Here is a 27,131-nt window from a genome sequence, read left to right as displayed (position 1 = left end):
TTGGCTGTTAGTGAGGAATATCTGGAGATTGACTGCAGGATCCTGTGCACATTCTAGTGATTTGGCATATCACTAAGTATAGTTTATTTTCAACTACACACTTACAACCTTAGTTATTCTCAACAAATATGCTTGTTGTCTTCATAGCATCTTTTGAGATGATGGATACCTCTAGATAATGCTATATATTGAAATCTAAAAGATGAAATATATCCTGCACTTAGATCTGGTAGCCAGATCGAGAAAAACCAAGTAGATAGTATCCATTATCTAATTCTGACTTAAGTGGTACTCTTTCCAGATGATGTGGAGATGGGAAAATGTATGTTATAAAGCAGGGTGACTAACAGGAGGAATGTAGCAATAGAATTCTTGTTGTTTTCCTGCTCCCATGTACACATCTTCTCTGGACAATTTTGGCCCCCTTTACTAACAAAACAAAAACGAAAACCAGAGCTAACTCTCTGCTAATTCCAATGCCTCCTTTATCCTCCCATTATCTGCAGGTCACATGATCTATTATTGAACATCAATGTGTTCATTACAACAAAGAGAATCTTAGACCATTAGAATATAAAGGTCTTTAGATAAGACCTAGCAAATCCTCTGCTTCCCAGAATTGTTTTATGTAAATGAAAAGACTGAGACCCAGAAAAGTAAATGATCAAAAGACTGGTCACAAACTCACTTATTTATGGTAGCTAATTGAGAGCTAATTCCTCCCACTTCCCATTTCATTTTCCCTCAATATCGAACATCACGGATACCCACTTTTATATAAAGTAAACTGCTCATCTGCAATGGCATATATTAGATGATATGTGGATAATCTCTCACCTTAGATTTTCTCATTGAATGCTCAAAACGGCTCAGGAAAAACATATTACGCTTAGTCTGATAATTAAGGGTTATTAAAACCCAGATCCAAAGATTCCATACTCAGTGTTGTTTCCAGTAAGACACAGCTCTCTCTACTCTTTACAACTACAAGTATTCTTGACTACTGACTCTAGGATTTATTGACTCTAGAATTATGTTCAATTCTTGTAAAATTAGCCACTCAATATCTATTAGTTTTTACCATATAATAGTGATCCATACCACAAGATACACATTCAGTAAACATGCATGCATTACATACATACTATATACCTGTATACTGTATATGTATGTATAAGTATGTCCATGTATGTGTGTATACATACCTAATATATACATGTATATATTTTAATATATATACACACAGGTGTATACAATATAAGATATAATTAATAAATACAAATGTATCTCTTTATATGCCATACACTTTATTTTTTTTGTAAGATTTTTTTTTCTCTCCCCTTCTCCCCCATCCCTCCCAGTTGTCTGCTCTCTCTGTGTCCATTCACTGTGTGTTCTTCTGTGACTGCTTCTATTCTTATCAGCGGCACCAGGAATCTGTGTTTCTTTTTGTTGCGTCACCTTGCTGTGTCAGCTCTCCGTGTGTGCAGCTCCATTCTTGGGCAGGTTGCACTTTCTTTCATGCTGGGCAGCTCTCCTTATGGGGAGCACTCCTTGCACGTGGGGCTCCCCTACACGGGGGACATCCCTGCATTTTATATGCCATACACTTTAATATGATGTCTTTATTTAAAATTGCTACACAAACTTAATACTAAAAAAAACACCTTAATTGAAATAGCTGGCATAAAATATTTATGACAATGAAAAATATTAAAGAAATTCATCTAAGTAAATAATCTTTACTGTAACCCTCAAAGTTTTACTTAGACTACAGTTACTTGAGTCAGTTTTTTCATCCTGATTTTATTCATTATGCAAGACCAAAAGTCAATGAAATTAAATTGGGTTTCCTTGTGAGAATTGAAAAGAAAAAAAGAATCAGAAAGAAAGTGCAGTTAGAAATTGCCAACCTAAAAACCAACAGAAAATAGGCTGAAATAGTCCCCACAGGGCTCCACAACAGACGGGACTGGGGACAACGGCAGGCAGGTCAGAGTGTGCAGAGGGACTCCTACCTGATCTGGGGGGGAACTAATAAAAAATTGATATTCAGGAAAAATATAGCCAGGTATTAAAGAAGTAGAACTACAAACAAAATAAATACAAACCAACCAAAGAAATGTCAGTCATAGGCCTATTTTAGCATCATTCTGCTCCATCTTTGACATAATAACAAAGTTGATTGTTTTACACTTAAGACAGTTTGATATATACCTGCGCCTTCTTAAACGGTACTTGCTAAATTTATAAAGTCATTTTTTTTCACTACTATGATCAAAATAGTCCATGGTTTTCTATGCTACTCTTATGAATTGCTATTGATACTAGCCCAGCACTTAAGCAACTTGCAGCCCTTCATATAAACCCAGCTTTATATTAGGTGCTTGTATTAGTCAGTCAAATGGGTGCTGATATAAACTACCAGAAATCTGTTGGCCTTTAAAAAGGGTATTTATTTGGGGTAAAAACTTATAATTACAAGGTCCTAAAGAGTCCAGCTCAAAGCTGCTTTCTCACTAAAGTCTGTTGCCTCGTGGTAAGCAAGATGGTGGGCAATCTCTGCTGTGTCTCTAGGGCCTTCTCACCTGCTCATTGCTCTGTTCTCTTCAGCTGCAAACAATCCGGCAAATGGTCATCTCTCTTCCTGGGGCTTTCGCTGTTTGAGACTTCTCCCTTCTGTCACATGGCAGGACTGAAATGACCAAGTTCTTTCCTCTTCTGTGTGTCTTCTTGAGTGAGTGTCTGTTCATATCAGTGAACAAAGAGGGCAGGGACTCAATCTGAGTATGTCCTACCCATGTGGTCGAATGAAAGCACTACTTTTAACACATAATTTAATCAAGACGTCAGCTGAATCTCATGCATTCAAAGGGTATCACACCCAGAGGAATAGATTCATTTACAAACAGAATCTCTCTTCTTTGGGATTGACAAAAATAATCTCAAACTGCCACATTCTACTGTCTGAATCCCAAAAAGACATTACAATATTTGGAAGAAAAAAAAAATCTTAAATAACAATGCTAAGTACAAAATCATATCACAATTAGTTTATAGAAATTCAGTTTGCCTTGGGGCAAAGCCCCTCTGGCTGTAGACCTGTGAAACTCAGAAAACAATTTATCTGCTTCTAATATACAAAGGGACAGACATAGGATGAGCATTTGCATTACTGTAAGGAGAATTTGGGATAGAACCATGAGTCATTGGTCCCAACACTTCTGAAAACCTGCAGGGCATATTCCATTAGATTTCGAAGTCTAAGAGTCATTCTTAAGATGATGTTTTCTTCTCCCTGGGGTCTCCTGTGGGCCCACCTTTTCCACATGTTTCCTTATGGCCATTTTCTTGGCTCCACTTCCATCAAACATCAGGTTGACAACTGAACTCCAGACCTCCCCTCCAAAAACATTGGGGTGATGACAACTCTTTACCCAATCTCTGGGGCAGAGTCTCAACCTCCTTAATACAATGAAGTAGCGGCATCATTCTCCCTATATCTGGCATACAGGCCCAATCTCCTCAGAACAGTGAGGTGGCAACCTGGTCTCCTAATCTATGGGGAAGAGGACCAACCCTCTCAGAGCACTGGGGTGGAGACCTCACTCTCCCCAACCCTTGGGGAATGTACTCCACCTCTTTGTAGCCTGAGAAGGCAAAACTCTCTCTGAACAGCAGGGTAGAACATCCTCCCTCTTCAAATGCCGGGGTAAATTCACCCTCTCTGTATACATGGGTGGATCCCTCTCTTGACCCAAGATGTCCTAATTCTAGACCTCAGCTTCCATGGCTTTCTTAAGGCCATTTTCCCTTCCATTTCTCTTTCCAAGTCTCTTTTAGTCTAGGCTAACAGTGATTTTGTTCATACAGATCTTGCAAAACCTTGTTGGTTCAGCATGCAGAAAGCAGGGGTCCAAGCCATCAGACAGTAACACTTTCCACAAGTCTTTCCTGGATAATTGCATTTTCAATCCTGACTTACAAGTTCCAGGTTTACTTAATTCCTTAAATGGGGCACTATCATCTAGGGACTTGATTTGCAGAGGTGTGAAATTTCTACAATCAGTTTCTGCTTTCTTTATGCCCAACAATTTACTTATCAGCTTATCTCTTTCCTCTACCATTTTTCTATAAGCTGCAAGGAGAAGCCAGGCTGCATTTTCCACATTTATTTTGGAAATCTCCCTGGTTAAATGTCCAAGCTCATGATTTTCAAAATCTGCCTTCCAAAGAATAGAATTCATGGAACATGGGGCATTTTGGGAGTGATGGAATTGTTCTGCATGATCTTGCAATGATGGATACGGGCCACGTTAAATTTCATCAAAATTTATAAAAGTGTATGGGTCAAAATGTAAAACATAATGTAAAACATTGACCATGGTTGGTAGCAATTCTTCAATATTTGTACATCAGTTGTAGCAAATGTACCATCCACTTGTAAAATGCTATTAATAGGGGAAAGGGGAATAGGGGGAGGATGTTGGGTGTATGGGAATTGCTGTATTCTATATGTGACTTTTCTGTAAATCTTCTTTGAAGATAAAATGGAAAAAAAGACATGGGGGGAATAAATGGAAGAAAATGTCACTGTACATACAAGACAACAGATCTTACATTGATGAAAGATATGTCAATTTTTAAAAAATTTTTTATTATTTTAAATTTACTTTTAAATTTTTTATATTTTATTTGTTATTTTTAAAGCCACCATTATTTCATTTTCTTATTAACTGTATTTGGTTTTTGTTGGCTTAATTTTTGAAGAAGTTTTGAATCACAGAAAGGTAACAACTGTGGCAGGTAGAATCATTGGTGTGGGGTGTCAGTGATGGGGGATGCACAGGAGGTATGCACTGGGGCATACCTAAAAGGCATATTGATGTGTTCAAGTGTTCATGGGACATTGTCTTGGTGGGTGGAGATTCACATAATAACCAAAAGACTATCAAATTCCCATCCTGGGGAGCTCTGCTACATTCTCGAATGGTACAGTAAGAATCCCCCATGTACAGGGACAGTGACAGGTAAAGTAGGATTGATCACTGATGAGCCTTTGATATTGATGACTGTACTTATGAATCTTTACTTTTGAAATTGAAACTTAGCCTAGTATTATAGGGTGACTAAGAGTTACCTCCTGAAAGCCTCCTTTTGCTCAAATGTGGCCTCTGTCTAAGCCAAACTCAGCATATAAATGCATTACCTTCCCCCCAGCATGGTACATGACTCCTGGGGATGAGCCTTCCTGGCACTGAGAGATTACAACCAAGTACCAACTAGCAATGCAACTGGGAAAAAACCTTGAACAAAAGGGGGAAAGGGAAATGGGTTTGTATGGCTAAGAGACTTCAAAGTGAGTTGGGAAGTCTTTCCAGAGGTTATGCTTATGCATGTCTCAGCAGGATTTTGTTGACGGCCAAAGTAGACACTGCCCCAAAATATCAGGGCTCCTGAGGGCTCTGGAGACATCCAGACACTATAGGCAGGGCAGAGAGCTTAGGATTTTGGCACCCTGCCCGTGGGTCTGACTTTGGAATTTATGCTCCCCATTGTGACAGAGTTGGATTCAGTTGTGGTTTCTCTACAAGTGGCTCTTCTGCCCCTTCTATTTGAACCTATAGGTTAGTACTATAGTTGATAGGTTTTATGTCCAAGAGACTTAAATCTTTGGACTGACCATGTACCGGTTGGGCCCTGAATCTTGACACCTACTCTCCAGTTCATTAGACTCACCCAGGACAACTAACAAGGAGATGATGATGGACAACGACCATTTCAAGGAACAGAGAGAATCTGCAACTGCTAACAAGATAGTATAACTCATCTGCCACATGGGATCTAAGTCCCCTCTCAATTAGAGGCAGAGTGGGCATCACCATCCCAGAATCCTCAGGTTTGGGGAATGAACAATAGACTAGATTAGACTTACTATTTTTCTACAATAGACTTACTGTTATTCTAGCAATGAAAGAACTTTTATCATTGATGTGGTGACAGTGGCCACTGGAGGTTCTAAGGGGAGGGCGAGGGAATAATAGGTATAATTTGGGTACATTTTTGGGACTTGGGAATTGTCCTGAATAACATTGCAATGACATATACAGACCATTATATATCTTGTCATTACTTACAAAAATGTGCATAAGACTGTAAACTACAATGTAAACTATAACCCATGCTTAGTGGCAGTGCTCCAAAATATGTTCATCCATTATAACAAAGGTACCACACTAATGAAGGATGTTGTTAATGTGGGAAAATATGTGAGGGGTAGGGAGCACAGCATATGGGAATCCCCAATATTTTTTATGTAACAATTGTGTAATCTAAGTGTCTTATAAAAAATAGTATATATTTTAAAAATTCTGCCTTCCATATAACATCAGGAGTCAATCATGCTGAGTTATCTGTAACTTTAAAACATGGATCGCCTTTCCTCCAGTTTCCAATAAGTTTCATCATTTCCTTCTGAGGCTTCATCAAAAGTCTCTTTAGCATCCATATTCCTAACAACACTCTCTTCAAAACAATCTAGGCCTTTTCCATCAAGCATCTCACAATTCTTCAAAAAAACACCTCTTTCCCATTTATAAAACTGTTCCAGCATTTTTGGTAACTGCATCAGACTTGTACCCCACTCTCCAGGTACTAAATTCTGTATTAGCCAGACAAAGGGGTGGTGATAAAGTACCAGAAATCGGTTACACAAATTAAGTCATAAGCCAAGATCAAGTTCATGCCACAGACAGTGCTTTTAGCCACCAGTCACACTGCCTTGAGAAAACTTCATGAAAAATAGCAGTTTACAAACCCAGATTTCAACTAAACATGCACAACAAAGAGAACCACAATGAAAGACTATTTTTAACTTTCTGTTAGAAGATCTGTGTTCTGCCTCTATGCTGAGTTTTAAGGAAGAGAGAATCCCTTAATCCCTTCCTAGTCATTGGACTATTGGCCTTGCCCTTAAACCTGGCTGTTGTACCCACTCGTCAAAGCATCTGGTTCAATCTTTAGGGGATTATAAAAGAAAAGCTGGCCAAAATTAATCTACACTCTAACAGCATTAGGGACCCTATGTAAGTGGGTTGAGTTGTCAAGATTCATCATAACAACTCACTTCAGAAAAGCCTTAAATGTCAATTTATCTTTGCAGTAAGAATCCCTTAGAGCAATAACTGAGAGAACATATCCCAGTACAATAAACTCCCTTAGCAAAGAGCTCCTCCAAACCAATATTAATGTCTCCTTATTTCACAGACACTAGAGAGCAAAATTAATTCTGCAATTTGAGCATGCTCTCCCCCCTCTCTCAAGACACTAAGGTTAGTCTAATTGAAATGATGTCACCTTGGTATTGTTCTATTCCAGTGCTCCTGCAAATTCCGGTTCTTAACAGCCTATTCTTGCCATTCAACCATCATTCTCCTCAATCCCCACCTAACCCAGTCTTACTCCAGAATCTCAAGATGGTGTCCAGGGCCATTTACACTCCCAAGCTGTGGGAGTTCACCCAGGGATTAGCACATGCCCCAAGCAATAAAATGAAATGCAATCTAATATCCCTGGTCAGAGAAAACCTCCTGCTCTTGTGACTTGAGGGGAAATCTTAAAAGATGTGGTAGACGGGGTCACTGTAAGCCATTTTACAGTCATGAAGGGAGGTTTGAGAAAATTTCAGATAAAATTGGAGACTAGAGTAGAACCCAAAGTTTGAGAATAAAGTGTTGGTGACAGTTTTTGAGGCTTTGGACCAAACTACAAAATCAAAATTATATTCAATCTTTCCCATCACATGAGTCAATAATAACCTTTCTGTTTTATCATTTGAGTTTGGTTTTCTATATTGCTCAACAGAACATGTCCTAATAGAGACATAGTCTCTCACAGGTGAAAGGGAGGAGCATAGACTATGAACAGGATGCAAAAACAATTTAGGAAAGTTTCCTTATGCTTTCATCTGTTTGCCCTATACAGATAGTGCTTTTTGTTTTGTTTTGTTGTTTTTTTTAAAGATTTATTTTATTTACTTGTCTCCCCTCCCCCCGCCCCCACCCCAGTTGTCTGTTCTCTGTGTCCATTTGCTGCATGTTCTTCTTTTTGTCCACTTCTGTTGTTAGTGGCACGGGAATCTGTGTTACTTTTTGTTGTATTAGCTTGCTGTGTCAACTCTCTGTGTGTGCGGCTCCATTCTGGGCAGGCTGCACGTTCTTTCCTGCTGGGTGGCTCGCCTTATGGGGTGCACTCCTTGCACATGGGGCTCCCCTACACGGGGGGCATCCCTGCGTGGCACGGCACTCCTTGCGTGCATCAGCACTGCGCATGGGCCAGCTCCACACGGGTCAAGGAGACCCTGGGTTTGAACCAAGGACCTCCCATGTGGTAGACGGACATCCTATCCACTGGACCAAGTCTGTTTCCCCCCAGGCAGTGCTTTTGTGTTGTTTCCATAAAATCAAGATTACCTAGGAAATTAATTCAACAAATGTCTACATAATGCCTGCCGTTTAAATGCGCATTGTGCTAAAGCATGCATTCATAACAGGGGTTATATCACCCCAAAGGAGGGAAAATTGGTACCTCTGAGAATAGAAAAATCTTATTCTTTTTACATTTAAAGCTCATATATGCATAAAGTACATAAACAGATATATAGTATATGGGTGGTGGTAACATTTCATGGGGTTGTAGGGGTAGGGAAGAGGACAATTAGAGGAAAAACTTTTCCCAAAAAACTCTTTAGCAACGATGATTAACAGGTTGAGAAATCCTGTGCTAGACAAAGTTCATCAGAGAGATGCAAATACAAATGCACACAGATGCTATAGCATGATGGTAGAGGAATATGAAAGGTACAAAAAACACCAAAAGAGAAATTATTTTCAATTCTACATGGATGGAGGATTGAATGAAGCACCAAAATAGTGACATAGAAAAATCCCATTTAGTTTATAATGAAAACTAAGTAATCAAAGAGGGAAAGGATATCTTAGAGGGACAGTGTGAACAAAGATTTGGAAGCAAGAAAAATCCTAGCCCAGTATGACTGGAGTTGAGGCTATGAGCAGGAAGACAAGGACAGCAAGTAGGAATATCTCATCAGCAGTGGACTAAACATATAAAGGATATGTATTTCTTTACTTATTGTTTGCACTTAAGAAGTCTGGAGATGGGAAACCTGTAGCTTCCATTCAGTATGTCAAATATGTTGGGTTGGCATTTCTGAAGTTCTCTTTGCCTTTTTCCCATACTTGTCACCTTGTATTCATGAGGTACCAGGGCAGTTCCAGATACCCATCTTTAAGACAGGAAGTTGGAGAAATTGCACTGATTTGATACACTATCGGGAAAGCAAAAGCCACCACCAAAATTACTGCTCCCTCTCTAATTCACATTTAATTCATAGTCTTGATCTGGGTCGCATGGCTATCCCCAGTCTCAAGGGAGACTGAAAAAGTGGGGAACAGTTATCATGACTTGTTTAGACTAAGTACAACAATGAGAGACAGACACATTTCTGTCTCAAATTTAATCTAAGTGGGAAAGCTATATGTGAGGAATACGTAACAGTGTCTCCCTCTGAAAAAAAAAAAAAAATTGGAAGGTTTTATGCTAAGGAAGAAATGATCAGTCAAGCATTTTATGAATTGTTATTTAGCTTTCTATAGCTAAGACTGAGCACAGAATAACATCCTTTTTTTTATTTCTCTCCCCTTCCCTCCAGCCCCCCCTCCCGTTGTCTGTTCTCTGTGTCCATTTGCTGCATGTTCTTCTTTGTCTGCTTCTTTTGTTGTCAGCAGCATGGGAATCTGTGTTTCTTTTTGTTGCATCATCTTGTGTGTCAGCTCTCCGTGTGTGTGGCACCATTCCTGGGCAGGCTGAACTTTCATTTGCACTGGGCGGCTCTCCTTACAGGGCGCACTCCTTGTGCATGGGGCTCCCCTATGCAGGGGACACCCCTGCGTGGCAGGGCACTCCTTTCGCGCATCAGCACTGAGCATGGGCCAGCTCCACACGGGTCAAGGAGGCCCCGGGTTTGAACCGCGGACCACCCATGTGGTAGACAGACGCCCTATCCACAGGCCAAGTCCGCTTCCCAGAATAAAATTCTAATGTACTTTAGAAATGATAACTATAGAGGTGATAAAATTACTGGTGATTTTTACAATCTTCCTTTATTTCCAAATTTTCTTTAAAAATACATACTAGTTGTATAATCAAGAAAAAAACAAACATTAGAATAGTTTTAAAAGGAATAGTTACCAGTAAAATTGTCATCTGAGCAGGCAAATAAACCATTTTAAGACTGAACCTGGTGAATAAATTAAGTATTTTACCAAATTAGATAATTTGGAGCAGAATATATGGAAAAAAAAAGTGAGGATCTAGAATAGAGAAATATTAAGTGATTTCCTTCAGCTAATTCATATCAATTCTTGAGAGCTGTTGCTAAATTTTTAGGAATTTTGCAAGTCACTTTTGAAACACAGCCATTATTAAATATTAAATTATATACACTTACTGTTAAATAAATATAGGTAATAAATACTCAAAAGTCATAATTTCCTTATTATCTTACTATATTTTACTATCATTTATTTAGTTGAGGATTTTTTTTATTAAAAAAGTTGTGGGTTTACAGAACAATCATGCATAAAATACAGGATTCCCATAAACCACCGCACCACCAGCACCTTGCATTGGTATGGAATATTTGTTACAATTGATTATATCACATTTTTATAATTGTATTATTAATTAAAGTCCATGGTATAATTTAGGATTCCCTATTTGTGTAGTGTAGTTCCATGGATTTTTTTATTTAATTTTTATTTTTTATTCTGCTACAATATATACAGTTTAACATTTCCTGTTTTCATCATATTCAGATATATATTTCAATGCTGTTAATTATATTTGTAATGTTGTGCTACCATCACCAACATCATTACCTAAACATTCCCATCCTTCCAAATAGAAACTCTGCATATTTTAAGCCTCTACTTCCCATTACCTATATCCCCCATACCCTGGTAACCTATATTCCTGATTCTGACTCTCTCAGTTATTCTAATTGTTTCAAATCAGTGAGATCATACAACTCTGTTCATTTGTGTCTTGTTTATTTCACTCAACATGATATCTTCAAGTTTCATCCGTGTTGTCATATGTATCAGAACTTCATTCCTTTTTAGGGCTGCATAATATTACATTGCATGAATATACCACAATTTATTTATCCATTCATTGGTTGATGAACACTTGGGTTGCTTCCATTTTTGGCAATTGTGAATAATGCTACTATGGACATTTGGGTGCAAATCTGTTCAAATCCATGCTTTCAATTCTTTTGGGTAAATACCAAGTAGTGTGATTGCCAGGTCATTCGGTAGTTCTAAATTAGCTTTCTGAGGAACTGCCAAACTATCTTCCACAATGGAGGCAGCATTTTATTTTGCCACCAACCATGAATGAGTGTTCATATTCTCTGCATTCTCTCCAACACTTGTTATTCTCCATTTTTTTAATAGCAACTATTCTAATGCATGTAAAGTGGTATCTCATTATCGTTTGGGTTCACACTTCCTTGGTGGCTAATGATGTAGAACATCTTTTTATGTGCTTTCTGGCCATTTGTTCACCTTCTTTGGAGAGATGACTATTCACATCTTTTGCCCATTTTTTAATTGAGTTGTTTGTCTTTTGTTAAGTTGAAGGATTTCTTTACATATTCTGAACATTAAACCTTTATCAGAAATGTGCTTTGCAAATATTTTCTCCAATTGTGTAGGTTGTGATTTTACTTTCATAATGAAATCCTTTGATGCAAAAAAAAATTAATTTTGATGAGGTCCCTTTTATCTATTTATTCTTTTGATTTGTGGTGTGGGTGTAAAGTCTACAAAATCATTGCCTAACACAAGGTCCTGAAGATGCTTCCTTACATTTTTTTCTAGCAGTTTTATAGTTAAAAGTCTTTGATCCATTTTGAGTTAATTTTTATATATGTTATGAGGTAGGACTCCTCCTTTTTTTGGCAAATGGAGATCCAGTTTTCCCAGCAATTTCTGTTGAAGAGTCTGCTCTTTCCCAAGTGAGTGGTCTTTTTCACCTAGTCAAAAAATCACTTGGCCATAATTGTGACATTTGTTTTCTGAGCTCTCAATTCTATTCTATTGATTTACATGCCTATCCTTGTACCAGGACCATGCTGTTTTGATTACTGTGCTTTTGTAATAAGTATTAAGATAAGGATATATGAGTATTCCAACTTCATTTGCTTTTTCAAGATGATTTTTGCTGTTTGGGGTCCCTTCCCTTCCATATAAATTGATGATTGGCTTTCCCTTTCTGCAAAAAAAGGTTGTCAGAAATTTGATGGGATTGCATTGAATCTCATCATTTATTGACACCTTAATGACATTTAGTCTTCTAATTCATGAACATGGAATATCCTTCCATTTATTTAGGTCTTCTTTGGTTTCCTTTAACAATGTTTTATAATTTCTGTGTATAAGTCCTGTACATCCTTGGTTAGATTTTTCTCTAGATATTTGGTTCTATTAGTTGCTATTGTAAATGGAATTTTTTTCTTGGTTTCTTGGTCTGATTGTTTATTCCTTGTATATAAAAACACCGATTTTTGGATGTGGATCTTGTACCCTACCACTTTACTCAATTCATTTATTAGCTCTAGGGGCATCATTGTGGGTTTTTCATATTTTCTGTGTAAATGATCATATTAACTGCAAATAGGGAAATTTTAACTTCTTCCTTTCCAATGTGGATGCCTTTTATTCCTCTTTCTTCACTAATTGCTCTGGAAAGAACTTCCAGTACAATATTGAATAACAGTGGCAACAGTGGACATATTTGTCTTGTTCCTGATCTTTAAGGGAAAGCTTTCAGTCTTTCATCATTAAGTAGGATGTTAGCTGTGGGCTTTTCTTGTATGCCCTTTAACATGTTGAGGAAGTTTCCTTCTATTCCTGGTGTTCTATGTGTTTTATCATGGAAGGGTGTTGGATTTTGCAAAATGCCTTTCCCATATCAATTGAGATGATCTTGTGGTTTTTTTCTGTCATTTTGTTAATGTGAACTATTACCTTAATTTATTTTCTTATGTTGACCAACCTTGCATACCAGGGATAAATATCACTTGATCATGGTGCATAATTCTTTTAATGTGCTGTTGGATTTGGTTTGCTAAAATTTGATTGAGGATTTTTACATCAATAGTTAGAAAAGATATTAGTCTTAATTTTCTTTTCTTGTGTTATCTTTATTTGGCTTTGGTGTGGGGGAGATGTTGTCCTCATAGAATGAATTAGGGAGTGTTCCCTCCTCTTCAATTTTCTGGAAGATTTTGGAGTTAAGTCTTCTTGGAATGCTTGTCAGAATTCCCCTGTGAAGTTATTTGGTCCTGGACTTTTCTTTGCTGGGGGGTTTTTTGATTATTGAATCAATCTCTTTTTCAGTAATGGTTTTTTGAGATCTTCTTTTTCTTCTTGAATCAATGTAGGTAGTTTGTGTGTTTCTAAAAGTTTTCCATTTCTTCTAGGTATCTAATTTATTAGCATACAGTTGTTCATAGTATCCACTTATTCTCCTTTTTATATCAGCAGGTAGTTTTGTCCCACATTTCATTTCTGATTTTCATTATTTGTATCCTCTCTGTTTTTTCTTTGTCACTGTAACTAACAGTTTTTCAATTTTATTGATCTTGTCAAGAATCAAGGAACCAACTTTTGGTTTTGCTGATTCTGGATTTTTTTTTCTTTCTTTTTCTACTTCATTTATCTCCACTCAAATCTTTGTTATTTCTTTCATTCTGCCTACTTTGGGTTTAGTTTGCTCTTCTTTATCAAGTTCTCCCAATTTTGAAGTTAGGTCTCTATCTTTCTTCTTTTTTGATGTAAGCATTTAGAGATATAAATTTCCCTCTCAGCACTGCTTTCACTATATCACATAAATTTGGGTATGCTTTATTTTTATTTTCCTTTACCTCAAGATATTTCCTATTTTTGCTTCTGATTTCCTCTTTAACCCATTGGCTGTTGAAGATTACACAGTTTAATTTCCACATATGTGTGAATTTCCATTTTCCCCTGTTATTGCTCTCTAGCTTCATTTTATTATGGTCAGAGAGTATCCATAGTAAGATATCAATATTTTTTAATGTATTGAGACTTGTTTTGTGGCCCAACATATGGCCTATCTTGGAGAATGAGACATGAAGAATGTGTATTCTCCTTTTGTTGGGTGCAGCAGTCTATATACGTATGTTAGATCCATTTGGTTTAGTCCATCATTCCTTATTGATCTTCTGACTAGATGTTCTATCCATTATTGAGAGTAGTGTCCTAAAGTCTCCTACTACTAATATAGCGCTATCAATTATTCCCTTCAAATCTGTCAATATTTGCATCATATATTTTGGGACTCTACTGTTAAGGGCATATATATTTTCAATTGTTACATCTTCCTATTGAAATGTCCTTTTTATCAATACACAATGGTCATCGTTGTCCCTCAGAACTATTTGACTCTAAGTCTATTTTGTCTGATATTATTATAGCCACCCTTCAACTCTCTTTTGTTTACTCTTTTTTTAATACTCTTTCACCCTTAACCTACTTGCAGCTTTGAATTTAAGGTGACTCTCTTGCAGACAGCATATAATTGGGTCATGCTTTTTATTCATCCTGTCAATCTTTATCTTTTGACTGGAGAGTTTAATGCATTTTCATTTAAAGTCACTTCTGATAATACAGGAATGTCTTTTGCCATTTTTCTATGTCTTTTTTTGATCTTTACTTTATATTTAATTGATTTCTTTGTGTGTAGTACTGTATTACATGACTTCTCATTTCTATCTGGAAATATTTTCCATCTATTGTCTATGTGATTACCATGGGGATAAAGTTTAAGATCCAAAATTTATCAATCATATTTGGCTTGATAGCAACTTAACTTCAATACCATGCACATACACTTTTCTTATACCCCTCCATTCTCCCACCAAGTTTTTGTACTTGTTAACACTTATGTCTTTGTACATTTGTATTTCCAAAAACATAGATTTGGAGCCTACACTTTGGCACGCTTTGGGGAACTCTTGTCAGCTGAGCTCTGAGTACACAGACCGGACCTGGCAGGGAGAAGCCATCACACCACTTATTAACTGTGACCTTGGACAAGTTTAAAGTTAATAGATGGCACAAAACTTAAGCAAGCGTGGAGACCTGGGTCCAGATGAAGCAGTTACCGTATCTAAGCGATTTCATTTGGAAAATGCCAGGGTGCGCATTTTGCAGTGGACACGGACACACACTAAAATAGTTCCTCGACACTTGTTCCTCCTTTTGGGGCTCTCCCAAAATAAAGTTCGTCCAACTGCCGCGAGTTTCTAGCCCCCATCACCGTCCTATTCTGCTCTGGGCAGGGAACACCTTCGGACGCCTCGGATCACCGCCACTCCGGCGGCAACAGAACAGGGCTGATGATCCATTGCCTTTTGACATTCAAGCTGAGATGACTTTGAAGACAAACTTTTTTGGCACGAGGAATGTCTGCGTGGAATTACTGCCCATAATAAAGCCTCACGGCAGAGTAGTGAATATCAGTAGCCTCCAAAGTTCGAGAGCTTTTGAAAATTGCAGTGAGGAGCTTCAGGAGAAGTTCCGCTGCGAGACCCTCACAGAGGAGGACCTGGTGGACCTCATGAAGAAGTTCGTGGAAGACACAAAAAATGAAGTGCAGGAGAGGGAAGGCTGGCCCAGCTTGGCCTACGGGGTGTCCAAGCTGGGGGTCACGGTCCTGTCGAGAATCCAAGCCAGGAGCCTGGACGAGAAGAGAAAAGCCGACAGGATTCTGCTGAACGCCTGCTGCCCCGGCCCCGTGGAGGAGGACACGTCTGGGGATTTCAGCTCCCGGACTTTGGAGGAGGGGGCCGAGACCCCCGTCTATCTGGCCCTCCTGCCCCCAGATGCTACTGAGCCTCACGGCCAGCTACTCTGTGACAAAGTCGTTCAGAACTGGTGACGGGAGCTGATGTGGCTTGAACGGTTGAGCGTCTGCATCCCACATGGGAGGTCCCGGGTTCAGTCCCCGGTGCCTCTTAAAAACAACAGAAACAAACATACAACAAGCAGACAAGTGGAAAAACCAACTTGGGGAGCCAGCATGGCTCAGTGGTTGAGCACCAGCTTCCCATATACAAGGTCCTGGGTTCAACCCTCACCCCGGTACCTTAAAAGGAAAAAATGTAAAAAGCCAGGTGAATGTCTGCATTGGCTCTCGCTGCTTGATAAATGCTGGAGGAAGGAATGAGCTAAGTCTGCTGCCATACTCTGATTCCAATTCTGCCCTTGAGTGTCAAGAGGAATCTTCCTGTGGGAAAGGGACCTAGTTTTGGAATCCACAGCAAAACGATTTTGCTATGCTAAAACTGTTTCCCCTGAGAGGGGAGCATAGTCCAGTGGTCCTCACATCACCTGCAGGGCATCAGAATCACCTGGAATTTCCAGTTCGGTTGGTCTGAGGTGAGGCCTGAGAACTTACACTTTAAAGAAGTCCCAGGTCCCATGAGAGGGAGAGTACTCAGGAGTCGGTTCTCAGCCATTCTCTAGCTGTTTGTGGTTCATTTCTGTAAGGATGACAGTTGACCTTGTTTCCTTAGCCCTGCAACTACTTTGTGCTTCCCACTACTGAGTCTCTTTCACAGTTGGACTTACTAAGCCCCATAGCTTGAAGGGCATGGGAAGAACGCCCTTTATTCTCTGGGACAGGATGACTTCCACCCTGGACTTTTCACCTGGACTTTGCATTCTGTGATCCTTCCTAGAACGTTTGCCAGGGCGCCATGCCGCTTCTTCCCTCATGCTTCGTCCCAGTCATCATCTCTCAGCGTGAATGTCCTCTCCTTAACCAGATGGTTCCAGCTGTGCTCTGAGCTATAGCCTGGGGTAATTCTGCTGATGACTCCCTGAGCCCCTATTTTTCAGCTCTGTGACAACAGGGGCTCTATGTTCACTACCTTCAGGTGGAATTGGCTTTGCACTCAGGTCTCCTGGGTTCCAGATATGCCCTGCAGAAGAAAGACTTGGAGACCAAAGCATCTCATGAACAGAAGGCATTTCCGGCAAAGCAGGTTTGTAAGGGAGTCAAGACTTCAGAAGGTCTGGCCAGTCACCAAGATGGCCTGAGCTTCTCTTTAGCTTGACTTGAGACAGACTTCTACTCCAAGCCCCTGACCTTTCCTGCCTGCTTAGCCTGACTGGGCACAAGCTATCCAGGTGGCTGAGAGGCTCCTAATGAGGTAGATCCTTATCTCCCTCTTCTTTCCTCAGGCCCTTCCAGACTCCAGGTGGCCTAATTAAGGCAAAGGAAAACATTCCAAATTAGGTCTTCCTAATTGTAACCTCAATAAATCCCTCATCCATCCCAGTGGTCAACCGCCTTCCAGGAATTTTTCTCCCAACCCATTCCCAGCTCTTAAAAACCTGGTTGTCCTCTCTTTCATGGAGTTGAGTTCCATCTCCCCTGCTATAGCGGTCCCCAGGTAAAGTTGTCATTGCCTGTTTAACATTGTCTGGAACAGGTTTTCCTTTGACACTGGCCACACAACACCACCAAAATATAGCAGGTAGACACCAGAAGAAATAATGGGGAAAAAACCTCACGTTACCAAGTGTGATAGCAACTTTGTCATTTGATTATCATATTCACAAAGGCCTACATCGTATCTTCTGACACTAGCCTTGCCAAAATGAGGGACAGTATTTTTCATTGGAGAATCAGTAAAGAATGGAAATTTTATCAGGGTTTCAATTATTTGGGGAACCAGTGCCAAATGAGGTTACCCCACTATTTTTTTTATTAATTTATTGAAGTATATCACTCATGCATAAACATACATAAACAATAAGTGTATAGCAATAGTTGTGAACTTACAAAACAAACATATAACATCATACAGGACTCTCATAACTCACCCTACCACCAATAACTTGCATTGTTGTTAGACCTTTTAAAGTAATGATTAAAGAGCATTGTCAAAATATTACTGTTAACCAAAGTATTTTCCCCCAACCCACACTGTTATTATCTTTATATCATTTATATATGAACATAAACAAGTGTATAGTAGAAGTTGTGAACCTACAGAACAAACGTGTAACATCATGCAGTGGTCCCATACATCAACCCTCCACCAACATCTTGCATTGTCGTGATATGTTTGTTACAAATTATGAAAGATATTGTCAAAATCTTATTAATAATTATAGTCCTTATCTTACATTTGGTGTATTCTTTCCCCAACCCACCCTATTGTTTTTTAAATATATTTTTTTATGACAGAAAAAAAAAAAAAAAAAAAAAAAAAAAAAAAAAAAACATAGATTTATCATTGCTTTTTCCGCATTTGCATCCTGTATGAAGTAAGATGTAGAGTTACATACCAAACAATACACTACAATAACACTGGCATTTATAATTACCCAAATGATTATCTTTATCATTGGTCTTTATTTCCTGGTTCCACTTTGAACCACTATCTAGTGTCCTTTACTTTCAGATGAAGAACTCTCTACAACATTGCTTGTAGGGCAGGTCTAGTGGTGATGAACTCACTCAACTTTTGTTTATCTGAGAATGTCTTAATCTCTCCTTCATTTTTGAAAGAAAGTTGAATCAGGTTAAAGCTCTTGGCTGGCAGTTGTTTTCTTTCATCACTTTAAGTATTTCAACCTACCATCTTTCTGATGAGAAATCAAGACTCAATCATTGAACATAACACACTGATTTTCTCTTGCTGCTTTCAGAACTCTTTACTTGTCCTTTGATCTCATTTGTGTGATCAATATATGTCAGAATGTATATTTCTTCAAATTTATTTGGTTTGGTGTTCTCTATCCTCCTTGGATGTGCATATTCACATCTTTTGCTAAGTTTGGAAGTTCTCTGTCATTATTTCTTTAAATATTCCTTCTGCTATTTTTTCTTTTTCTTATCCTTCTGGGACTCTCTAAATGCATACCCTTCTGTACTTGATGATGTCCTAGAGGTGTCTTAGGCTAATTTCTCCTTTAATATTTATTTTTTCTTTTGCTCCTCTGCCTGACACATACCAAGTGTTTTATTTCCAAGTTCACTGATTCTTTCTTCTGCCAGCTCCAATCCACTCTTGAAATCTTCATGAGCATTTTTTCCTTTCAGCCATTGTGGACTTCAACACCAATAGTTCTGCTTAGTTCCTTTTTAAAATTTCTGTCTCTTTACTAAGACTCTGATATTGCTCATTCATTGTTTTCCTGATATCCTTTAGTTCCCTCTGTGTAGTTTCCTTCACATCTTTGAGGAGTGAAAGACAAAATGGATGAGATTAAAATACATTAGTGCCATATAACAGATTTGATTGATAGAGGACAGATTTAATGAAATTGAAGACAGAACAACTGAACTCAAAAAGACTGGAGAAAAGAATTGAAAAAATGGAACAGGGTCTCAAGGAATTGAATGACTACCCAAATGCACAAACATGTGTTATGGTATCCCATAAGGGGAAGAGAATGAACAGGAGCAGAAAGAATATTTGAGGAAATAATGACTGAAAACTCCCCAACCCCAGTGAAAAACATAAATATCAATATCCTAGAAGGGCAATGACCTTTAAACAGAATAAATCTCAACAGAACTACTCTGACACACTTGCTATTCAAAATGACAAATATCAGAGATAAAGAGAGGATTCTGAAAGCAACAAGAGAAAAAAAATACACCACTACAAGGAACCTCAATAAGATTAAGTGCTGACTTCTCATTAGAAACCACTGAGGCAAGAAGAAAGTAGTATAATGTATTTAAGATACTGATGAGAAAAACTGCCAGCCAAGAATTCTGATCTGGCAAAACTTTGTGAGACTGATTTTAAATTTTTCATACACAAACAAAACTGAGAGAATTTCTTACTAAACAACCAGACTTACATGAGATACTAAAGAGAGTGCTGCAGCCTGAAAGAAGAAAAAAAGGGCAAGAAACTTGGAAAAGAGTGTAGAAATGAAGATTATTAGTAAGGGTAACTTAAGGGTAAAAAGCCAGACAATAGTAAAATATGGCAATGGAAAGTCAAATGATAAAATGAACAAAGTAAGTAATACCCTTACAGTAATAACATTGACCATTTCCCAAATGAAGACAGTGACTGACAGAATGGATAAAAAATATGAGCCATTTACATGTTGTCTAAAAGAAACTCACATCAGACATAAGAACACTACTAGGTTGAAAGTAAAAGGTTAGGAAAAGATATTCTACACAAATATAACCAAAAAATGATCTGGTATTGAAATACTAATATCATAGAAAATAGATTTTAAATGCAAAACTGTTATAAAGGATAAAATTGTCATTATATACTAATAAAAGGGGCAATCCAACAAGAAGAAATAACTATAATAAATATTTATGCTTCTAACCTGTGTGCCCCAAGATATATGAGACACACACTGGCAAAATTGAAGGGAGCAATAGATGTCCCTACAATAATAGTTGGAGACTTCAATATATCACTTGTAGTATTGGATAGAACATCTGGACACAGGACAAATAAGGAAATAGAGTGCTTGAATAATATGATAGATGAATTGGACCTAAAAGACATTTACACCTTAAAACATCAGTATATACATTCTTTCAAGTATCCATAGATACTTCTCCAGGCTAGATCATATGTTGGCTCACAAGAAAGGTCTCAACAAATGTAAAAAGATTGAAATTATACAAAAGACAAAGCACTTTCGCTGATCACAAATGAATGGAGCTGTATGTCAATAATGGATGGAAAAGGGGGAAATTCACAAATACATGGACATTAAACAATACACTCAAATAATCAGTGGATCAAAGAAGAAATTGCAAGAAAATTTAATAAATATCTTGAGACAAATGAAAATGAGAGTACATCTGTCAAAATCTATGGGGTATGTCAAAGGCAGGGCTGAAAGGGAAATTTATATCCCTCAATGCTTACATTAAAAAAGAAGAAAAAGGGGAGTGGTTGTAGCTCATATGTTGAGTACCTTCTTCCCATGTGTGAGACCTTGGATTCAATCCCTGAATATTCTACTCAAACTAACTCACAGATTCAATACAACCCCAATAAAAATCCCAAGACCACTTTTTGTAGAAATAGTAAGCCAATTAATAAATTGATTTGTAGGGATAAGGGACCTCAGAGAGCCAAAAATGTCTTTAAAAAGAATGAAGTCGGAGGACTCTCACTTCCTGACTTTAAAGCATATCATGACAGCAGACTTAGCCCAGTAGTTAGGGTGTCCATCTACCACATGGGATGTCCATGGTTCAAACCCTGGGCCTCCTTGACCCATGTGGAGCTGGCCCATGTGCAGTGCTGATTTGTGCAAGGAGTGCTGCCCCACACAAGGGTGCCCCTGCGTGGGGGAGCCCCACGTGCAAGGAGTACGCCCCATAAGGAGAGCTGCCCAGCGTGAAAGAAAGTGCAGCCTGCCCAGGAATGGCACCACACACATGGAGAGCTGACACAACAAGATGACACAAAAAAAAGAAACACAGATTCCTGTGCTGCTGACAACAACAGAAGTGGACAAAGAAGACGCAGCAAATAGCACAGAGAACAGACAACCGAGGTGGGGGGGGAGGGGAGAGAAATAAATAAATAAATATTTTTTAAAAATAAATAAAGCATATCACTTAACTACAGTGGTAAAAACAGCAATGTACTGGCATAAAGACAGTTGACCATTGGAACTGAATCAAGAACTCAAAAATAGACTCTCATATCTATGGTCAAATGATTTTTGACAAGTCAAGCACACTCACTTATCCAGAACACTTTATTCAATAAATGGTGCTGGGAGACTGGATATCCATATTCAAAAGAAAGAAAGAGAACCCTATCCCACACCTTTACAAAAATTAACCCAAAAACAAAATATAAAAGCTACAACCATAAAACTCCTAGAAAAATAGTAGGGAAACATCTTCAAGATCTTGAAGTAGCTGGTGATTTCTTAAACCTTACACCAAAGCAATGAAAAGAAAAATAGATAAATGGGACTGCCTCAAAATTAAACACTTTAGTTCTTCAAAAGACTTTGTCAAGACAGTAAAAAGGCAGCCTATTAAGAGGGAGAAAATATTTGGAAACCACTTATCCATTTAGGGTTTGATATCCCTGTTATATAAAAAGATAATCCAACTCAATGGTAAAATGACAAGCAACCCAAATGAAAAATAGGCAAAGACTTGAATAGACATTTCTCCACAGAGGAAACACAAATGGCCAAAAAGCACCTGAAAGTAAGGCTGGAAAATTGGCAAGTATATGCTACGCAAAAGGTGGAAAGAAATGTTTATCAAAGTCAGGAAAAATTATAACCATGTTTTATAATGGTGAAACAATTAAAACTATCACCTGCAATATTTTGAAAGATGGAAAATACACACAACAAATGTTTGCACTTGGTGAAGGAGATCCCCAAACAAAATATTGGAAGTGTCCTGATTATCCCTACCTGCTTTTGAAAATATATGGCAAGAAAAGTGCAAGCATATGTAATAATAGCCTGTATCATAAGCAGAATGTGGAAGAAATATGAAGGGGACAGGAAATGGGATGTGAAATAAATCACCAATCTCACACTCAAAAACATTCTAATTTAAAATTAGGCCTAAGAACAAAGATCAATCAACACTGTGGCTATAAAACCCTCTCTTAAGCCTTTAACTAAATTAAGGCAGTGTTGGAGGAAAGGCAGTGTTCACTGGGACATGGAGACTGATGACTGAAGGCAGGAAGTTTGTAAGGAAGCTCTCCCAATGGAGGGGGCCTGAAGAATAGACTTCAGCCTGTTCTGGAAGGGGGAATAAGAATTTATATAGTACCTTCTTAGACAGGGAAGTCATAGTGGGAGGGATCAAGGGTCCAAGTGAGGTGAAGGGGCTAATAGGAAGCCCTAGAGGTGAAAATATTCCCTTGTATGGCTAAAGAATAGTGGGTTAGGGAGTTATGTTTTCTTGGAATGCTGGAGGAGCAGCCAGAGGTGCTTTGATATGGAGGGAGTGAAGGCCTCTATCTCACTCCTGTCTCCACATGATTTCTTTGTTCAACCTTTGGGGAAGTGCTGTGCTTTCAGACATATAGGCTATGGGGTGGGGCTTGTCTTTCCTCAATACATGTCAGGGGGAACTGAGTCATAGCTTGTTAATTATTGCAAACCTAGTGGGGGGAACCTCTAATATTCCTAACTCTTCGTTTGTATATATATGTTGAGGAACCTGGGTATTGGGGTATACAGTACAGGGCAGGATGGGAGGGTAAGAGGATTCAGGGCATTGGTTCAATCTGGGTACTTCCTGCTGTCAAGGGGAAGAGAAAAGTTCCCTCCTGTCCTGTCTAGTTGGCTGTGGTTTCAGGTCCCACAGGGATTGATGTTGCTCACACCACAGAAAGACGCCATTTATGTATTCCTGAGTTGTTGACCATATGATTCTGTGTATGAATTGGATGAGAAACTGTAAGAGACAAGGACCAAAAAGAAGCAGCAGCAATACTGTCAGTAATGGTGTTATAATGGGTAAAAGGATTGATTTATGGGTGAAGAAAAATAAGAGAGGAATGAGGATGGCCATGATTGATTTCCATAGTTATTATCTTATGCTCTTTGAATGATTTCTGTTTTCTTTCAAGACTTTAAGATTTTCTTTTACCTGTTCAGTTCTATTAATATTAAACCAACAATAAAGATCGAGGAAGAAGATAAAGATTCTGAGTGTTTTAGGAGGACTGAATTTGTGGCCCCCATGTTAATTAAAAAGGAGATCTGCTTACCTCCAATCTTGATGATAACATTTGGGTTAGACTTACTGATGAAGATATGAGTCCTTTCTGAACCCAGGACCTATCAGTCATCTTTTATCAGTCCAAGAAGGTCTGGAAAGGAAGATTTAGCTCCAGATCTGTAGAGTGAACTGGAGGCACTTTCCTGGAAACAGGGTTTTCGAGACAGTCCGACTTCAATGACCTTTGTGCTGACACATCAGGCAAGGCCCTGGTGAGGACCTTGGATCAGGGCAGGAAAGTGCACAATGCTCTTCCTTTCCACATTTAAAACAGGGTCCAGGTGTTAGCCAAAGGGACAAAGAGGGGTTGGGATTTTGAGAACCAACCCTGAGGGCAGTAGTAAGGAAGAAAGCTTTAACCTGATCTTGCTTATGCTTTTCCAATTTGAATTCCTCTTCTCTATTTTTAAAGATCTTGAAGGCTGCTTTAATTATGTCTTTCTGAGTGGTTTGAGGGCTGTCCTCTAATTTCTGTAGTTTCTTTCTAATATCAAGATAAAATTGAGTGATGAAGTGAGTGTGTAAGTACAGTTGACCAGAATCCAAATCAGGGTCTAAATTAATATATTTAAGGAGAGACTCAGTTAATCTACTCACGAAGGCAGTTGGATTTTCATCAGGTTTCTGTGAGATCTCTTTAATTTTATCTTAATTAACTGCCTTAAGGGCAACCTTTTTCATGCCTTCTATTATGCAGGTTAAGAAATGGGCCATATGAGCAAGGTCAGTGGAGCCTGTTTGATAATCCTGGGGAAGGAGGGTAGTGGTTGGAACTGCAGTGGGGCCTGCCAGGTGCCTATTGGGATCTTGGGTATGCATGGAAACTGTGAGAATGGTAGCTGCAGCTGAAATGTGGTGGGTTTTTTTTTTTTCCTTTGGAGTAGTGGAAGAGGTCATGATAACATATATGTCCTGATAGGTTAGGTAATATGAGTGAAATTCTTTAATGTATGTAGTTGGGTTTTCAGAGAAAGATCCTAACTGGTCCTCTATCTGGCTTAAATCTGAAAGTAGTTCCTGCTGCTTCTAAGAGGGGTAAGAGAGGAGCTGGCATCTGTGTGGAGTTAAGAGCCTGTGTGCTGGTGGATGTGGAGGGCTATGACTCAGCAGGAAAGGGAGATAGTCTCCATGAGCACTTATGAGGAAGGAGTAGGGAGGGATAAAAGGCAGCGATGATGAAGAGGGGTAGTAAGAAGGGGTGGAGGATAAGTTTGGAGGATTATGTAGAGAAGATATGGGAAGGTGTGATCTAAAGGGTCAAAGTCAGAGTTTTCAGAAGTTTAGGGGGTGGAAATGATAAGAAGAAAGTTTTCTGAGGAAGTTTCTGGTGTAAAAGAAGAATTTGGTAGGAAGAACAAAATTAGCACAGGGAGGGATGATTACAAATAAAAGAAGGTCTTAATATAAGGGATCTCTGACCTCCTGCCATTGTGCTGGATAAAGTTCTCTAAGTCTCAGAGAACTTGGAAATCAGAAGTGCCTTTCTCCAGCCATTGACTTTCATTGTCCAATTTGTATTCAGTCACAGAGAGGTCAAATAGAAAATGAGATTTTTTTTTTTTTTAATTTTTTTATTTTTTATTGACTTTGTAATAATGTTACATTAAAAATATATATGTGAGGTCCCATTCAACCCCATCCCCCCACCCCCCCTCTCCCCCCCCCAACAACACTCGTTCCCATCATCATGACACATCCATTGGATTTTGTAAGTACATCTTTGGGCACCTCTGCACCTCATATACATTGGTTCACATCATAGCCCATACTCTCCTCCATTCCATCCAGTGGGCCCTGTGAGGATTTACAATGTCCGGTGATTGCCTCTGAAGTACCATCCAGGGCAGCTCCATGTCCCAAAGATGCCTCCACCTCTCATCTCTTCCTGCCTTTCCCCATACCCTTCGTCCACTATGTCCACTTTTCCCATTCCAATGCCACCTCTTCTATGTGGACATTGGATTGGTTGTGTCCATTGCACCTCTATGTCAAGAGGAGGGTCAGATTCCACCTGGATGCTGGATGCAATCCTCCCATTTTCAGTTGTAATCACTCTAGGCTCCATGGTGTGGTGGTTGTCCTTCTTCAACTCCATCTTAGCTGAGTGTGGTAAGTCCAATAAATCAGATTGTAGGTGCTGGAGTCTGTTGAGGCTCAGGATCTGGCTATCACATTGTCAGTCCAGAGATTCAAATCCCCTAAATATATCTTAAACCCCAACATTAACTGCACCTCCAGCACATTGGCATGAAAGTCTTATGAAGGGAGATCCCATCTGAGTCCAGATTCATCACACATAAACACCAAGAAAATGAGATTTTTAAGTTTGATGTCTCCTTCTGGGTTTATGAAGGAGAAAGCCCAGAGGAATGGTTTTTGAGGGGGTAAAATTGACTTCCCCATTTTACATGACTTGGGTGAGACTAAGGATCTCTAGGACAGGGGAGATTCTGAGCGAGACAGGCATCCCTGAATCAGTCAGAAATCTCCAAGGAAACAGGAAACCACACTTGGAGCCACATGTCTCCAGAGCCAAGGGGTTTCTTCTCACAAGGACACAGGCTTTCCACTCACCATGGCCCTCAGGGAGAGTGAGGATCACTGACTTAGAGCTGGGACTTTTAGCAGGTTGTCCTGGACAATGGACAAAGGAAAGAGAGAGCAGGATCTTCCAGCGGAGAAATCCTTCACTCCCCCAGCTGAGATTCGATGTGCAGTTTTAGATGGGCATCCAGCCACAGCAGGGAGAAGATTCCTCACCAATCAATCTCAGTGCAACTCCGGTCCTGGGTTTTGGGACAAAATGTCGGAGAAAATGTTGGGACGTGGATGCTGATGATTGCAGGCAGGACATTTATTGGGATGCTTTCCCAACAGAAGGGGGTCTGAAGAATAGACTTCAGCCCAACCCTGGAAGGGAGAATATGAATTTGTACAGCACCTTCCTAGGTGGAGAAATGATTGTCAGTGGGAGAAGGTCAAGGGTACGAGTGAGGTGAAGGGGTGAATAGGAAACCCTAGATGTGAAAATTTTCCTTTGTATGGCTAGAAGGTAGTGGGTTAGGGAGTTATGTTTTCTGGAAATGCAGGAGGAGCAGGTGATGCTTTGATCTGGAGAGGGTGAAGTTCTCTATTTCACCTTACTCCTGTCTCCATGTGATTCTTTGCTCGACCTTTGGTGAAGTGCCATGCTTTCAGACATGTAGGCTATGGGGAGAGGGGCTTGTGCTTTCTCA

General features: G+C 39.1%; 1 protein-coding gene across 1 annotated transcript; it reads left to right on the top strand.

The window, feature by feature from the left end:
• The first annotated feature begins 15,506 nt into the window (after positions 1-15,506).
• Positions 15,507-18,068, top strand: LOC101420525 (carbonyl reductase [NADPH] 3-like). The gene has a single exon (XM_071218090.1). The coding sequence runs from the start codon at positions 15,541-15,543 to the stop codon at positions 16,048-16,050; it is 510 nt and encodes a 169-aa protein (XP_071074191.1). The 5' UTR covers positions 15,507-15,540; the 3' UTR covers positions 16,051-18,068.
• The last annotated feature ends 9,063 nt before the right edge of the window (positions 18,069-27,131 follow it).

Source organism: Dasypus novemcinctus, chromosome 10, assembly GCF_030445035.2.
Source record: "Dasypus novemcinctus isolate mDasNov1 chromosome 10, mDasNov1.1.hap2, whole genome shotgun sequence".
Lineage (NCBI taxonomy): Eukaryota > Metazoa > Chordata > Mammalia > Cingulata > Dasypodidae > Dasypus > Dasypus novemcinctus.
Note: the sequence above shows the minus strand (reverse complement) of the source record. Positions and strands in the feature narration are given on the sequence as shown.